The sequence below is a fragment of the Athene cunicularia genome (assembly GCF_003259725.1).
Source record: "Athene cunicularia isolate RWA chromosome 10 unlocalized genomic scaffold, athCun1 chr10_part1, whole genome shotgun sequence".
NCBI lineage: Eukaryota > Metazoa > Chordata > Aves > Strigiformes > Strigidae > Athene > Athene cunicularia.
In genome coordinates, this window is record NW_020799112.1 from 8,080,675 (window position 1) to 8,098,096 (window position 17,422).

Genomic DNA, 17,422 nt, shown 5'->3' on the forward strand with positions numbered 1-17,422 from the left:
GGAGGCGGCGGGGGTCTCCCGGGGCGGCCCGGGCGGGTCTCGGCCTACGGGGAAACGACTCCCGGGTGTCGGCGCCGCGAAAGGGCAGCGGTCGGTTACAGATGACGAGTCAAAATGCCAAGTGGAAAACGAGTCTGTGTCTGCCCGGCGCCCCTTAATCCCCGCTCAGAGCGGGCGTTTCTGCCCGAGGTTTGTTCCCTCAGCGTTGGGTCTGCCAGGGGAGACGAAGACAGACAGACGTTTCTCAAGCCTGAAGAGGCGTCTCCTGCTCCTTGGGGGATCCACCTGCTGCTTCCCAGGTGTTTGCCCAGGCTTCTGGGCGCTTTCCTGTGGCCGGCTAGTAGCCCCTTGCTTTCTATAACCTTTCAGACTCGTAGTTTTGAGTGTGGCATGCTGGGTGAGACATGAGGATGGGATTGAATGGAAACGGTGCTGTATTCCTTCTTCTGCCGTTGACCAGAAACTTGGGTGTTGTGGAAGCATATCTTTTCCACTTTTTTTTTTATTATTTCTTCACACTCCACCCCCCTTCTCCAGGCCCCATCACTACAGTTGGGAAGTCCAGCAGCCTTACTGTGCAGTTTCAGATTTGGTAGTGCCCAGATCACTTAAAATATGCTTACTTAACGCATTATTTCAAAATGGATTTTTACTGTTTCAGAGTGATATCTGAATGGAATCAGTAATAAAATGTGCTGATGTTTATTTACATGAAGCAGATGAAAGCAGATATTCCTTAAAAGCTGGTTTTCTCCTACTTAATTCCAGCTGCCCCTTAGCAAGCCAGGGGGACTGAGTGGCGGATGCCGCAGAAAGCTCGGTTTGCTCCGTGTTCCTACGGGCAGTCAACAAAATGATACAGTGAACGTACAAGGGAAGTGCTTGATGAGTGTAAGGAATGGAAATAGGTCAACTGCAAAAGGCGTTTTTGTTTCAAATCAGGCTGCTCAGTTACTGTAAGACTCTGAGGTGGCTTGGTCATTGTAGGGTCAGAGGTATGAAGCTCTTTTTTCTGTTGCTGCTTGCAGGGTGAGGACTTGTTGGGTTGGTTATTGAGGCTGCTGACTGCATTACCAGAATCTTTGAAAAACACTGACACAGTTGTCCTTGGAGCTTAGGATGGTATTCTTTTTATAGATAGTATGAAAAAGTAGTTCATAGTCTCTTTAAAAAACCACCCAAACAACAAAAAACCAAACAAATTTTTGTGAGTTACAGACTGTCCATTTTCCTTCTTGAATGTAATAACACCCACACCCTGTAGTTATCACAGCTGTCACATTACAGCAGGCGAAATGTGAAGGTATCTCTGTATACAGCAGCTACAGCCATTTGTAAGGAGTGTGGTTAGCAGGTAACCATACATATAATTTATATATGTGTATATATACACCTGTATCTTAAACTCATTGTCTCCGTGAGGCTGCCTTTTTGCTTTTCCTCCTTCCGTTGAAAGTGAGAAACTTTTCAGCTAAGATGGAATGTCCAGAGAACTGGACTCTTGGTGTTATTCTCTTGAGGACACCTGTGCTTTCTGGGGCTGTTTCAATAAAGGAATAAAGTTTCCTCACATGTAGTAAGAATGCAAATACTTAACTCTTTCTGAAGGGTATGGTTTTAGTACTGGAACTGCATCTAGAGAGAAAGACCGGTCCAACATAGTAAGCTGTTTTATTTTACTTTGATTTGCTCTCCCTGTAGAAACACTAAAGATCCCACAACTGAGCCTGGGAGGTGGTTGCTTCAGCTCTGGATTCCTTGTTTGCAGGGGTCTACCCTGGGGAAGTACCTGCATAAGAAGAATGACATGGTCTAAAGTAGAAGCACAAAGTGTTTTCTGACAATTATTTGCTTTAAGGTTTATATTTCACATTTTGGGATGTGTTTTATATATTCAGATTTTGTAGTTTATTTTGAAAGACTTTTTAGAGTGAACTAAAGTAACTGTTTAGGGAACTTCCCCAGGTTAAAATTATCACCTTCATCAGTAACAAAACTCCTCTCCAGTGTTACCCTGAACACAAGTTTCCCAGAAGACTGGCCTCCTGCCAAGGCATTTTCATCTATTTACTCTTGGGCAATTCCATGCTTAGCAAAGCCAAAACTGGGAAATGTGCCTCTTATCCCCCAGGAGACAGCCTTCGGCATGGTACTGCCACTGCCCTCTGACACAGAGCGTTCTGCTTTAGCTGGGAGTCTAAATGTGCAGTACCTGTCACTTTGTGATCATGTCTTCTGGGTTTTTTTTAGGAATAATATGGATTATCCTGTGTTTAAGGTACCTGTGATGGAGCATATGAAATCGTGAGAGAGCTGCTCTCATTAGGAGTTTATTTACATGAAATAGAAGATGCTTTCAGTAACCTTATTTTAGATAAGTATGTGTAATGAGTATTGTTGAAATACTTCAAAAGTTTTAAGCTACTTTAGTGGATATATTCTGGAATAAAGATGTCTTCTTTGAATTACTTAGTATCACTGGAAAGATACAGCACTAAAACAATTTTCTTTTCCTCTGAGAAAGTTCACTGGAATTTATAAAACATAGAAAAAAATTTTTAAAAAAAGCCTGCCTAATACATTACTCATGTTCTATTGCTGTTTAAAAAGGGGGGGGGGGAAAAAAAAAAAAGCTTGAAGAGTGAGACAATATTGGGCGTAGCTGGGAAAGCTGTGCACCTTGGCTGGGTCGGGATGTCCGTGGGCTGCCCTGCCCAGAGCGCTCTCGCCGTCACACACTGTCCCCGTGCAGGCACGGCATCTGCTGTGGGCAAGGAGCCTGTGTCCTCACGTGGAAGTCCTTGCCCACGTACCTTCTCTTCAGCCTCCCAAACGCACTAACAACGCGCGGAGTTCCCTTCAGTCCTGAGTCCCTCGAGAGTGCGGGCAGGGCACCCTTCCTCTGGGGTTGTGCACTGTAAAATACTTGATTTTAAAATCTGTGAGGGACAGGGCAAGGGATAAGGCAGCAAGTTACATACAGCAGTAATGAAAAGAGCTATTTAAGAAGTGGGTGTAACAAAACTCTTAATTAGATAGGAGCTAAAATAATGCTGCTCCAAATTCAAGTCAGCTTCTTGGAATGTGGAAGGGAAGCTGGAGCCCTTACAAGCGCCAATTAACTTGCGTGAGCTGGTAGATGAACTCGGGTGTCTTCCTTGCTTGGGTCAACACATTGCAGTGAAATACTGAGTTCTTCCACCGATGTCTTTTATTTTGCCATGTCAGTAGCAACCCTTAGAAATTAATAAATAGTTTGCAGGACCGTTCACATGACTGTTGTGAGGTGGAAATCACAGAGTTCAGGATTTATGGGTTTTAAGCTTAGCTCTAATGATGTACTGACAGTAGGTGTGAGTTTTGTGTAAACTAGGTCTTGGCAAATGGAATCTCCTGAGGTTATGAGTTAAGCTGAATCAGGTAACTAAAATTAGATTCCTGTGAGATCTCTTGGGTTTAACTTCTGGTGTGTACATTGTGTGGTATTTGGCATGGAGCTTCGGGTCAGTTTTAGGGCATTGACTTCCACGCAGAGGCCATCTGCTAGAATTTGGAGAACATGGGATAGAATATGGGAACATAACCCTTACCCAGGGAGCTGTCAGGAAGAAACTGCAGAATTCCTGCTGGCAGGGTCGGTTCTGCAGAAAGGGGAACTTCCTCAGTGCTGGGTTGAACCGTGCAGTGCTTTGGTCAGTGGATCATCCCCTTGGGTGCAGGCCGGTGGCAATGAGGCTGGGGAGACAGCAGCTCTGCAGGGCAGGAGGGCTGTGAGTGCTGGCTGGGGACCACCATGGATCTTGAATGTGCTGAGGGTGAAAACTGGAGGCAGTTAATGCAAACACCGCAGCTGGGCTGAAGAACATGGTAGCTGTTGGAGAACATTTGAGGGATTTGTCTGTGGGAAGAGCCCTTTGGTAGCTCCTTTGCTTAGAGAAAAAGCAGAGGTTGTTGGTCAAAAAAAGTGGTCATGTGGCAGTTCCAAGTTGGTGTTCCTGCCTGAAGCTGGGCTCCCTGTGTTCCCCTGTTCACTGCCGCTTTCCTTGTCTGCTGCACATTATCAGCAGCAGGTCCGGGGCACACTGGTGTCTTCAGGTGGTGGTGACAGCGTGTTCTGGTGTAAAATGGTGTCAGCTGAGCTATGTGTGTGCACCCAGTGACATTGCAGTATCTTGTAGTGTGTAATACAAGAAATTTCAATAAACTCATGTTTTACTGTGGGTGCTGGTTTGACTGTTCGTAATCTTCCTTTTGTAAGTACATTATTTGAATAAAAGCTGCCTTTTTCATGGTAAGAATGGGTCCTGAAACATCCTGCGTCACCTCCCAGAAGCCATGCCCTTGTGTACAGCTCTCCCCACTTCCTCACCCCACCACATAAGATTATTGGATACGTGAGTGTTTAAAGAGGTTATATGTAAGCTGCTGTTCTTTGTATTTTAACATACACAAGTAGAAAATATCTGTAAAGGAATCCTCATTAAAACTTATTTTGTAGGATAACTGGGATGATGAGGAGGAAGAGGAGGAAGTAAAGGAGACGGAGGTAAAACAAGGTGAGATTTTAAAGTTGTACGTGGCTCTGCAGAGAACAGACATCATTCTGTTTTGTCTTGAGTGTATCTGAAGAATCAAACCCACTTAATAGGCCTGGGTTTGTTTTTGACAAAGCCTGTCTCTTCACTCTGTGTTCAGGTTCCAGTAACTGAGCGTTGTGGCTTTCTCTTTGATTAGTGTTTCTATGTAGTTGCTGGGGAAAAAAAATCATGAACTCTTTTGAGAGCTGTATTGTTCAATGTTTTGCAGAACCAAAAGTTTCAGAAAAAAAGAAAATAGCAGAAAAAATAAAAGAAAAAGAAAAGCTACAGAAGAAAAAGCAAGAGGAGCTTAAAAAAAGGGTAACTATTTCTTCTGGTTATCATAAAATTTAGAGGGCAGGTTTGATTTTATTTTTTTTTTTTTGAGGTTGAAGATGACCTGTAAAGATCTTGACTAGTCTCATAAAACAAACTTAAGTCTTGTACTTAATAGCATCAGGGGGATGTTAGTTTTAATTTCTCTGTAATTTAATCAGTTACTGAAATAATGCTTATCTGTTTCCTTTGTAATGCACCGCATGATAAAACATGCAGTTGTGAAACTCAGAACTAAGGTGTTTCTTTCCACTTCTTGTAAAATGAACAATTTCTTAAACAATGTGGCATTGTTACACTTCAGTGGGATGGGTTTCAGGTTTGTACACGCTTAAGGTGTGCTCAGTTCAGGCAGAAGTGAGCTGTTGGGGTGGCACTGCAAAAAAACTCCATTTCTTGTGATACCCTTGATCTCTGCTCAAGGGGAAGAAATATAACGTTCTCCCTATATACGCTTTTAAATTCAGTTAGAGGCACCAGAGGAACATAAAGAACTTACACCAGAAGAACAGTTAGCAGACAAACTACGACTAAAGAAATTACAAGAGGAGTCAGACCTTGAGTTAGCAAAAGAAACCTTTGGTAAGTGTTGTGCCCAAGCCAAGCAAGGCACGCAAGTGCTGTATCCTCTGAAGGAAACTGTGTGGTGGGGGGGGACCCTGCAGGATTTGTCTGTCAGGGCAAGTGCAGGTTGTGCTACTGAGAGGAGAGGGGTTTAAACTCAAACTGCTGGAGGCGTGTGCTGGCACTAAGGACTAATTGCAGGAACCACAAAAACATCTTCAGAATAGAAGGTGCTTTTTCTTAATATGTTGTGGTTATAGGAAAAAGATGGCTGACTAAATTTCCCAACATACCAGTACTTCTGGTAAAAAGATGAGTGTGTAAAAAGAAAGAAGTGCTGTCTCTTAATGTTCTGGGGTGCTTCATGACATGGGTTTAATGAGGCCAGTAGACAAGTGTGGCGCAGTGTGACTTGTGTGAGTGCCACTTCAGGCGATCGGTGCAATGAGGCCGGTGTTGAGAACGCCAGTGAGGTCAGTGGGGTGAGCTCGTTCCCTCGCCTAGACAAAGCAGGCTTGAGCAGATCATTCTGGTTTTGTGCTTTGATGGAACTAGCAAAGATCTTGATTCACAGTAGCATCCTTCAAACATAAAAGTATGTTTCCTTGATGGTAGTGATTTACCCAGCTTATTACTCAGTGAAAATTCTGCTCTGAGTCTTCTGAGAGAGTACAGTGCCTTGAAGAGGGTGGGTGCATTAAACATGGCTGCAAAGAACCAACTGCATTTTGCACTTAAGAGCTCCAGACAGGAATTCTTTATTTAAGGGGAAAAGGGTTTCCTGTAGTGCATGTTGCTCTAGAAATAGCTGGTTCAAATTACTAAGTTCTGCAGCAAAATACCTCCCTGTACAGGCCAGTAACAGGCTGTTGGCTTTGGTGAGTGAGTAAACCTGGGCTTTGGCTTTGTAAAGCTTTGGAGGTGAAGGAACTGAATGTGAATGTTACTTGTTCCTTTAGGGTCATCTTTGAGGGATCACAGCTAACGTTTTCTGTAATACCTCTGTCTTTTTGTGCAGGTGTAAATAACACTTGTGGAATAGATGCCATGAATCCCTCTTCAAAAGATGACTTTACGGAATTTGGCAAATTACTAAAAGAGAAAATTACACAGTATGAAAAATCATTACATTATGCCAGTTTTTTGGAAGCATTAGTTCGAGACGTATGTATTTCATGTAAGTTAAGTGAAAGACATCCTAGAATACATTGTGCATAAAACTGTGAGGGAGTTGAAACATGCTGTTATAGTAAATATTAAATCCAGGTTGATCGATGCAGTTTATACTAAATGAAATACTCGTTTGTTTTGCTGACTAGGATCCAATTCCATTCCCACAAGCGTTTTTACGGATTGTGTGCTTATGAGTTACTCTTTCTGCATGCCAGTTAAAGATGGTCACTTTAGAGTGTGAATTTTTATGTTCATCTAAATCTTGTTTGTTTTTCTTAAAACCATTTCTAAAATAATAATAATAGTAGTAAAAAATTCTCTGAGCCAGATAACTCATTTGTAAGGAAACTGTTACAAAATCAAGCTTGTGTCATTCTGGTACCACAAAATATTGTTCTGGAATTCAGCAGGGAGCTATAGAGATAAAACTATCTGAACCTTGTCTTGTTCCACTGCTCTGGTGGGCTCAAGCACTCAGCAAGCACATTGCTTGAGACCTTTCCTGTCCTGTACGCATGTTGTCCTTCACTCAAGGGGTAACTTGATGCTCTTTAGTGCTGTATAAATACGGGGATCACAGGCTGAAGGGAGCTGGCAGCTTGCACTTCAGATGGACTCCAGGCCTTCCAGAGGGAGGGACTCGCAACTGCTCTGACTATTTGTTGTGAATATTATTGTTAAGCCACTGCTCCTTTTGATATGTTTTACTGTTCAGGTGCATTCTCATTAAGACTGTTGTGTTCACTTTAATTTGCAAGTTTTACCTTGTGCTGAACTCAGGCTGGCTGAAATAATAACTGATCAGAAGTACCCTGTCTGTATTTTGCTGATTTAAATCAAGTAATCACCTCTACTTATTACATGTTTATTTCTTGGTTTTAGATAATGTTGATGTTAATTAACTGCCTTTAAGAACAATATTGATGAGGATTTTTTTTTTTTCCCCCCTTGATGTAGTGGAAATTGATGATTTGAAAAAGATCACAAATACTTTGACAGTACTATGCAGTGAAAAACAAAAACAAGAAAAGGTAAGATTTCTGTGTTTCTGCAGCAATAATGGTACTTGCTAAGGGGGCCAGGCTGGAAAATGGCTATAATGTTTAACACTGACTTGAACTGCTGATTTTGTAGTAGCAGGAGATTAAATTATAACGTTGGGGACTGGTTTAGTGTTAAATCTTCTTTACTGTATGAGGTGATTGGGGGTTGATTGAGTCTAGAGATCGCAGGCAAAACCTCGACTAATTTATAGAAGTGTTTCCTACATGTAACCTGGTTCCATTTTGTGCTGTCATGGAGTTAAAACAGCTGAGAGGATATCCTAAAGATGGAAGCTCATTTAGAGTTAAATGTCAATAGAAAACCAATCTATGGATGTGACTTAAATCTTTGCCAAAGTTGGAGATTTTGAACAGCAGATAACTGGGATTTATACACTGTCATGCAAACTAAAGGAACAGTAAGAGCATAGGCAAGTGCGTATGAGAGTGCTTGTACCCAGAGACATGTGGTGTTACTCTAAATCTGAGTAGAACACATTGCTGTGGGTTTTAAAGAAAACATGCTCTTCCTATTTAAGCAGAATAAAGCCAAAAAGAAGAAAAAAGGTGTTGTGCCTGGAGGTGGTTTAAAGGCTACTATGAAAGATGACCTGGCTGATTACGGAGGATATGACGGAGAATATGTACAAGACTTTGAAGACTTCATGTGACGTTTATCTCCCCTTCTGTTGTCTTTCTGTTGCCCATAATCCCTTAAACATGTAGCACAACTTTTCTTCCTTTAAATTCTGCCAAATGCTACAATCAAAATTGCAGTATCTCTGTGCTGGTGGTTTAACTCTTGACGGTCTGTGCTGAAGCACTGGCCTTTCCTGGTCTGTGGTCAGGGGTTAGAATGAAAACATTTAAAAGCTATGTAAATTGCAGTTAAAAAAACCAAAATTCTGATAATGGTCACTGTTGCTATCTGATTTTATAGTAACAGCTGCTAAATTGGAAAGGAATTTCAATGAGGTGAAGTATTACCAGCACAGTTCAGAGACATGGCCTTAACTGTACCCCTGCAGGGGACCTGGTTGATGAACAGAGGCAGTTTGCAGCAAGGGCATGGTGTGCACTTAGTATTATAATTGCTTTGTCTTAAGTTAGAGCTTGAGGTTTTCAGTGTATTGTGAAGGGGAACTGCTAACTTCAGGGTGAGGATACTGCACTGGGGAACACACTGCTCGGGATACTCACGGAGTGGGTCAGAACAAGGTGAGAGTTGCTTCTTTGAAAAAAACAACTTGAGTCTGAAGTATGAAGTTTAGTTTCCATTCATCTAAATTTCTACTAATGCAGCTATATGGGTTGGGTATTCTTTAACAGTTAATTGCCTGGTTTAAGTGTAAAAAAACAAGAACTCCTTTTGGTCTCATGGGTTGTGGTAGATTTTTCACAACTCAGCCATTTTCTTTCATTTAAAAAAAAACTTGCTTAGCAAACTGCAACAGTTACTACAGTTGGGCAAATTGTTATGTTAACAATTACAACATCTGCAATGTTTTATAAAGCAACTAATTTAATAAAAATCACTATTGAGGACTTCACTGCATCTGCCTTTGAACCATTTCTTTTAGTATCTTACCATAAAAATACATCAAGTGGCAGAGTTGCAAAACTGAGACGTGTTGCTCAGTCTTGTAGCTTAACTGGTGTTAGAGGGGCAGGATTTCCTTTATTTCTAAAATGGCTGTTTATGCTAAGACTCTTAGAGATGCTGATGGTCAACAAAGGTCTTCCAGGACTGCTGCAATCCAGGTACTTCCATGGCCAACTTCAATCTTTCCTGTTGCCAGGCCTGCTGAGCTCAGTGCTTGTACTTACTTGCCTTGGGACTATTTCAGGGTCCCTTGGCAGTGGAAGTCGTTGTTTTTCTTGACCGGGCAGGTGGTGTTGCTGAGTTTGGGTGGGATATGTGGGTGCTCTTGCCAGGACAGCCTCATTCAGACCCTCCCCGGCTCAGTGCTGGTAGCTCTTGGGAGAGCTTGAGGTTCTACTTTGATGCCAGGAACTTCAAGCTAAAAGCTTGCTTGCCATCATTTACCTTAGACTGACTAGAACAGGAATTCTAAATCAGGTTCCATTCAGGCACAAGCCTCACTACATAATTTATTTTTTTTTTTTAACCAAAGGAGCTGTGAGTTGTACTACACCTCTGTCCAAGTTCTGGTGCTGCCCTGGCAGGCTGGAGATGAATGCTCTGTGTGTAAATAACTGCTCATGTGCAGCAGCTGCTGGTGTGGAAATGTTCAGCAACCAGCAGGACTCTTAAGCTGTAAATCCAAGTCAGCATCTCTCTGCTGATTACCAGGGTTGCTGTGGGAAGTGTATTTTTGCAAGGATAATGTTTAGATAGGATGTCATTGCTTAATTTTTCTTCAAAGCTGCCTGTAGCTGTCAGCCCCCCTCACCCCTCTTTCTTTGGCAAGAGGGAAGGTCTTGGGATTAGTTGGAAGCTCTGCGTTTATTTTGGGAGCATACAGACTCCAAGCTGAAACTGCATTTCTGCCTGAAGCCATGCCCAAGTCCTGTCCCCCTCCCCAGTTAAATCAGACCTGATTTTGTGAACTTATCAAGAGGTGAAAGCAGCAGAATGCGCTGGCTGCACACTCCTGACAGGGTCTCCATAACCAGCTCTGCTCTGCAGGACTCTAAGCATGGAAAGGACTTAAAATTTAATAAGTATATGTTTGTACTTGATTAATTCTTTTACTCTAGGACAGTAGCCAATTAATGCTGTTTAGAGTTGTACAGTATCTCTAAGCTAGAAAACAAACCCAGCCTAACCAGACTGGAATCACAGAACAGATGATTATAGTGCATAGCTGAAACTTCCCAAGGAGTTTACTAATTCTGCTTATTCCATTGTCAGTGTACTGGATATTCTGCACCTTCCATTTCAGCCTTTTGTTGGTTTAGATGCAATTCATGTGGTGATCCCTCATCCACACCCCTAATTTAAAGGGCTGCTGGATCTCTGTGGTTCCTCATCAGCTGTGCCTGCCTGCATGCACTGGTTAGTTGAGTATTTTGTGAACAGTAAGATTTATTATACAAAACACAATTTTAGGTTAACACAGTCTCAGAATTTTAAATATTTACAACCACCACCAGTTTTCTGGAGTAACTTTCAGAGCAGTGTATCACTGTAAGCAGAAAATTGATAAAAATATCTGCTAAAGGATCAGTACTAACCCTGCAAGAAGCTGTGGTGCTGGGGCTCATCAGAGCCAGGCTCTGCTTCCTGGAGGCTGGGGTCTAGTTGGATAACAGATCGTTAAGGCAACAGCCTGTCTGTGCATCCTTCAGGAGCGCATTTACCACATCGTAGAACTTGTTGTCGTAGGCCAGCCTGTAGTACATATAGATGTCCTCACAGTAAGTGAGCAATTTCTTCAGGTTTTTCAGAGCAGTGTCAGCAGGTGGGTGCTGTTTAACTCTGAAAATAATTGTACAGGTAATTGAAATAGAAAGGCTGCACAGAAACCAGTTCTAAAACTGTCTTGCTGTAGAACTCTAAGAACTTTCTTTCTCAAAAAGAGGTTGTGCTCAACATGTACATTCAATTCATTTTTAAAGAGATTTGATCTGACCAGCCCTAAGGCACACCCTATTTGTCCAGCTCAATAAAACAGGTAGATCCAGGCCTATTTCCACATTATGCTTAGAAACTGAACACAGGTCTCAAGTCTGTATATGACTATCACATAAAAGGTTTTAACAGTACTAAGACCCACATGCTGTTAAACATGCAGCTGCTCCTCTAAAAACAGCCTGTGGAAAAGAAAGTTCCAATTTGACCATGGAACTACTCACTTCTTGGCAATCTCCTCAAATAGGCTGGGCTTCAGTGGTCTTTGTTGTTTAAATTCTTCTAAGTAAGTGAAGTCTCCCTTGGTGATCACTTGTTGATACAGAACTTCAGCCCAATCTGGAACAAACTCATAAGCCTCAGCCACAATAGCTGCCTGCAGGGAGAACAGATGCTGGAATTACTAAGCAGATTATTCTTGCACAGAAATATTCCTGTATTCAGAATACTTAAAATATTCTAGGTCTTCTGATTGATGCTGTTCTTGAAAGCAGCTGTATTACAGAGAAATAAGAGGGTAACAAAATGCTGCAAATAATTTTCCTTAGCCCCTAAACAAAATGTCAGAGGGCAGTCATTTGTTCTCTTCAAAAAGAGCCCATTTCTCACTTATTTCCAAATTTACAAATACCGCTGTCTGTTAGATTTGAGGTCTAGTGTGGATTCGCAGGAGAGCGAGGCCTGTGCTGACGTTTCTGAGCTCACTCCTGCAATACCATGGGACAACAGTGGAAGGGCTGAGCCTTCCGCTCCCAGGAGCAGAGTGCACAGGTACCTGCTGTTACAATCATTTTCAGAAAAAATAACCGGTGATGAAGCCAGGCTTACCTGGTAGAATCTAGGCAAGGACAGGATGGAGTCCATCAGGTTCTGTCTGCTCAGGTTGATCAGCATCGTGCTCTGCCCAGTGTTGAGGAAGTGCAGCTGGAGCGTTATCAGCTTCATTAGCCGGCTGCAACGCAAGGACTGGCGGACACAGGAGTCCTGTTTAATAAATCAAAGATAAACACAAGCTTCTGAAGCATGTTTCTAGAGGAAAGGAATAAGTATTCCTGAGAGCAACAATGAGTTCAGAGCTGTCTGGTATTTCATCTTTTAGATCACTCCAGTTATATCACTGATCATGTTCCATTTGAAATGAAGCTTCAGTCACCACAAATACAAACGTCAATTACAAACGTAATCACAGCAGTTTTTAAACACTCTCTGTAACACTCTGTTCTTGCTAGTTAAGTTCATGGTCACCCCTCTAAAACTGGGGAACTGGTTTTAGATGCCGCCAAGCTGAGAGAGCAGGGGATTCCTCTGCTCCTCCTCTGCTGGGGCTGGATCCTGCACACCCTCCTGAGAGTAGCTTTGCTCACTCCTTGGATGCTCCCAATGCTGTATTGCAGTCCTACAATTCCATCTCTTTTTACCTTGGAATAACTTTCTGCTGCATCAATAAAGAGAGTCAGAGCTTTCATCAGCAGTTTCTTTAAATTTGCAATATCCTGAAGAGACTCCTCTGAAATGGGGAAAAAAAAAAAAAGAATAACCAATTATTTGTAAGGGTGACAAAGCAATTTACAAAAATAGCTCCTGGTACCAAATCTGTCCCTAGTGGTGTTTCAGAAAGCAACAAAAGACTAAAAAAAATCTTGTATTAAGAAAGTGCAAAGAAAGAGTAATACCTATTCAGTTAACAGACCAAAGCCATTGCCAGAACCTAATCGAGTGACAGAAGAACTGAAAGGAAATCCTGATCCTACATTTGTGGTAGATACAAGCACTGACTATCACCAGCTAAATTCAGAAACCATCTGGCACAGCTGCTGTTTTAGCTGCTGCGATGGTCCTGGCTAACTGCTCTGCAGCGAGCTCTTGGTGTGGTCCCCACATTCTTTCAGCTGCACAGAACTCACTAAGTTTACATGTTAACAAACATAAAACCCCAACACTTTACAGATATGCTCTCTATAAAAAAAAACATGGTGTCAGATCCTATTAAGCGAGGACAGCACATGTGTGTCCTTACCTCCCCCCACGCACAGCACCACAGGAACATACATTATGGTAAGAGCCAAAAATTTCAACTCTCTGAAGAATACCACAGCAGCCAGATAAGCTGTTAATTACAAGAATACCCCAAGGCAAACAGGACCCTCCTTCTAGACAGTGGAAGTTTAATGGATGTTACCAGGACAACTCAGGAAATCAAAACTACATTTAGCCTTTGTGTCTTCCTTCTTAAACCTGCTTGTTTCTGCAGCTTCCACTCACCCCATGGCTGAGAGTCAATGAGTTTAAGCTGGATGCAGGCAGCAGCCTCGTGATTCTCCCCAATTTCTCGGCACATGCTGAAGCAGAGGGCTATCATGTTGTGCTTCTCACTGTCCCCGGGACGACAACGCTTGATGTAATCCAGCAGAGCTGTCTTCAGTGTCCCGCTCTGGGCAGATGAAGGAGTACCAGATTAAGATTTGAAGAGCCTTTTCTTAATTCACATTTTGGTACCCACAAGCAAATCTGTTGTGGTACAATTTTCCAAAAAGCAATCATTACACTCTGAGGTTTCTCCATGGTACTTTAAAACATAATGGCAATATTATACTTGTGCTTAACTACATTATGTCAGGTAAGAAAGTCCAGCACATTTATTTATATACGTATGTCAAAACTGCTCTCCCTGCAGCACTGAATTAGTTAGACAAATTGGCCAAACTAAAAACAGAATAAAGCCTAGAATTTATTTATTGCTATGAAACTTAACACCTCCTACACTCCAGTAATTAAAATCCCCAGATAATTCCACCTTGTGTAAATCTGTTTCTGACTCCAAAAGTTTTCTACCCTTTATCCCCCTCCACTTACTGGGTCCAATTTCTTTCTCATGAGCACTTCAAAATAGTGTTTCTCATGCAGCAGTTCAAATATGTAGGTCATTTCATTGTATCTGCCAATTCCAGTAAGAAGACGAACCTGTGGAAACAACAGTATAAGTACAAAGCTCAAAGCAGAGCAGAAAAACCCCTCCCTGACGGCATTGGTGCTGCAGTGGGGAGAAGGCTGCTCACCGACATCGCTACACGGCACAGCAAGGTGCATTCCCTCAGAGCCACATAGGGTTTATTTTTAAACTAATCTACTGCATCTTTTTTACTGCAAGGTAAAAGGACATCATTTTACCAAACAAAAAACCGCAGTGATATCTTTTAGCAATGTCACCATTACACTGGGCATGTCCCAGTCTCCAGGATGCAGAGACACATGATGGCCTGCTAAGACAAAGCATCCCATTTCGCCTGGAGCTGAGTAACTTGGACATCACCATTCTGATTGACCACGCTGTTGCCACCTCACCGTTCCAAGATTTCCCCCTCTCTTTCTGTGAGATAAAAAATCATCACCTGCACACACCAGACCAAGCTCCCACTTTGAGCTTCAAAGCTGACAGGACAAGAGGGGAGAGGCTGTACCTCATGTTCCCCCAGTGCACGTGGAACCCTTTGTGCAGCATCGGGATGAACACGGACGGCACCAAGAACACGTACCACAAGCCCATACTCTTCATTAGGTGCCAAATGTTCATCTGTGAGAAGCCGGGCTGCTTGGAGGACTCTGGTGATCCCTTCCATGTGGCAAGTCAAACTAAAGCAATTATGAGCCAAAATCAGCAATTCTGTAACTGAAGAACAGAAGAGTTCAGCTATTTCAGTTAGTCAGCTGAGGAAGCTTATTTATTATGTCTCTCTCCAGAAGCAAAGACATCTCTGCAGAGGACACACAACCCTTCCAGTTACAAACAGCAGAACTGGATTAGAAAGTTGAGCTATTACAGTTCTGTCCTACGCAGTTTTAAGAAGTAGCAGTTGCTATAACAGCACGCGTTCAGTCTGGCTGCTCAATCTGTGGGGAAGTCTGGGTTTTCTGGATCATTTTCTGAGACATTATTTCATTCCACACACAAAACTTCCAACCTCCTCCACCAAAAGCTGATTGACAAATGTATAACAACACATCAGCACTCCACTATTACCAGCCAGCTCTGCATCTGAAAAAGGCAGGCCATGAGTTTTGCATCTGGCTTTGAAAAATCATTCATAAATTCCATACACTAAATAAATGAGTCAAACCAGCACATCTTAGCATACTCCATTTCTGTGGAAGGCCTGACCTGATCCTGTAAAGCAATCATGACACAGTCAAGTCCTGGAACTTACTCTCAACAACATGCAATTAACTTCACAACAGTAGCAGTATATGAACTGGTACACATCATATTTAAAAATGCAGATTTTTAAAAGAACACAGTTAATGTCATAAATCTATACAACATATTTTGAAACAAACCAATTATACCTCTACCTGTAAAAAGGTGCTGTAGCAGAGACTCCATTCAAAGAGAGGTAGAGTCCTCCAGCACAATTTAATAATTCCCAATGTTGTTTCCTCAGACTCCTGTCCTTACTTTAGTCAGCTATACATGAAAATACTAAGTCATCCTTATACTACTTAACTTGACAAAATAAGGGGTAAGCTAAGATCTGACAGCAGGACAAATGTGTTAGGGACAAAGATTACATGGAACATGATATTTTTAATTACTTATTTTCTCACAAAGGTTTTCTGAATTTCCAATATTACAGCTGGATTCTAATGGAACAGTTTCATCCTTAACTTTGGCCATGCCTTTGCTGCTGCTCATTCCTCACCTCTGGGAGTTCTGCCCATGTTAATACTCTTGAGACAACTCACACCAAAATCTTACTCTCATTCGTTTTCCGCAGAGATGAACTGTCCATAGTAAGTCTTTTTAAGAACAGTCTGAACTAGCAGTTTACCACTGCTGGTTAGCAGTGACAAAACAGTACTGATGGTTTATAAAGTCAGTGACATCATCTCCATGGTACATAAAGCTGCAAAATGTAGAATGGACTTTAGTCACAAAAGATCTAGAAAGTCTGTTTAACAAAGGGATAAAGAAAGCAATTTCTAGTTGTGATACATAAGAAGAAAGTCACCATACCTCCTGCAACATATAACTACAAAAGTTCAGGTAACTCACTGACTGCATTTCCTAGCTATTAGCACGAAAAAAAATACCTGTATTTTGTTTGGAAAGTAAACAGATGCAACACTTAAGCAACATGCTTATTTACTGTGCATATACCAGATCTATTAATTTAATATCGAATTTGAGATGGGTAGTAGATGCTTCATCCACATTGCTTTAACTCTTTGTGATGTGATGAAGCAGGCAGTGCCATGTTTAGCAATGCCCTAGTTACATCAAGGATTATTTGCCATTTACTTACTGCATGACAGTTCCCCATGCGGCACAGAGGAAATTTTATCCAACAACTTCATGCCAACCAATGTATGATCCTGGCAGAGCTTCGCAAGCTGCAGGAATGCCTGACCCTCAGCTGCAGGGTTCCAAACTTGTTTCTGTCCTGTGCCCACAGAGAAAAAGAGTTAGGTCAGCAGTGCTAATTGTTCAGGAGAGATCAGCTACATTAATAGAAAAAACTCCAAACCAAGATAACTTTATCCAGACTGACTTGGGACTTGGAACTACAATTCTACAGACACTTTTGATCTTTCTCCTTAAATTATTCTTTGCCAGTTCAATCCAACAAAATCCTACTGAACCACCATACTGCTACTCTAACTACACCTATAATTTGACAAATCCAGTAGCCTGCTGCTGCTGAAAAAAAGAACATTTTCCTCTTCCTTACACAACACAGTTCTAACCCATCCCTTGCAGTGGCTCTGATTCACACTCTTCCACAAACCAGCTGAACTCAAGTCAACAGAAAACTTTCCTGGACTTGTTTTCTGCTGGGCAAGTTGACTCCTCCGAAGGAGGGGCACCCAATCCTCTGAGCTAACCAAGAGAACTGGTACAAGGGAGCCGCAAGTGTGAGGGGTGTCAGAGTGGAAGACAGGAGGAGCAGAGGAGAACACGCCTGGGCTCATGAATCTCTGGCTGATGGCTCACTGTTTCGCATGGAACTCTGTTGTTAATGTTGTGGCAAAGTGGAAGTGACTCAAACAGAAAAGTATCCCCAGTAAACTCCTGCTGTTTTGAGAAACATCCTTCATTTCACGAAGTGGGAAAAAAAAAAAAAAAAAAAAAAAAGTTCTTA

General features: G+C 42.1%; 2 protein-coding genes across 4 annotated transcripts in view; one reads left to right on the plus strand and one right to left on the minus strand.

The window, feature by feature from the left end:
• Positions 1–3,970: 3,970 nt before the first annotated feature.
• EIF3J (eukaryotic translation initiation factor 3 subunit J) lies at positions 3,971–9,243 on the plus strand. Its single transcript, XM_026856037.1, has 7 exons — positions 3,971–3,985; positions 4,499–4,556; positions 4,807–4,898; positions 5,381–5,495; positions 6,496–6,654; positions 7,608–7,681; positions 8,236–9,243. The coding sequence occupies exons 1-7, from the start codon at positions 3,971–3,973 to the stop codon at positions 8,362–8,364; spliced, it is 642 nt and encodes a 213-aa protein (XP_026711838.1). The 3' UTR covers positions 8,365–9,243.
• A 1,479-nt stretch (positions 9,244–10,722) lies between these two features.
• The window catches only part of SPG11 (SPG11, spatacsin vesicle trafficking associated), a 33,157-nt gene continuing 26,457 nt past the window's right edge, over positions 10,723–17,422 (minus strand). For 2 of the 3 annotated variants that reach the window (XM_026856079.1, XM_026856078.1), the window contains exons 32-39: positions 16,586–16,723; positions 14,822–14,955; positions 14,142–14,249; positions 13,551–13,719; positions 12,707–12,795; positions 12,117–12,272; positions 11,513–11,664; positions 10,723–11,135 (exon numbers count right to left, since the gene is read on the minus strand). In XM_026856079.1, coding sequence (XP_026711880.1) covers positions 10,955–11,135; positions 11,513–11,664; positions 12,117–12,272; positions 12,707–12,795; positions 13,551–13,719; positions 14,142–14,249; positions 14,822–14,955; positions 16,586–16,723 — 1,127 coding nt within the window. In that variant the 3' untranslated portion in view covers positions 10,723–10,954. Of the gene's footprint in view, positions 11,136–11,512; positions 11,665–12,116; positions 12,273–12,706; positions 12,796–13,550; positions 13,797–14,141; positions 14,250–14,821; positions 14,956–16,585; positions 16,724–17,422 lie in introns of those variants that run through there. The other variant, XR_003399141.1, reaches the window with a different exon arrangement.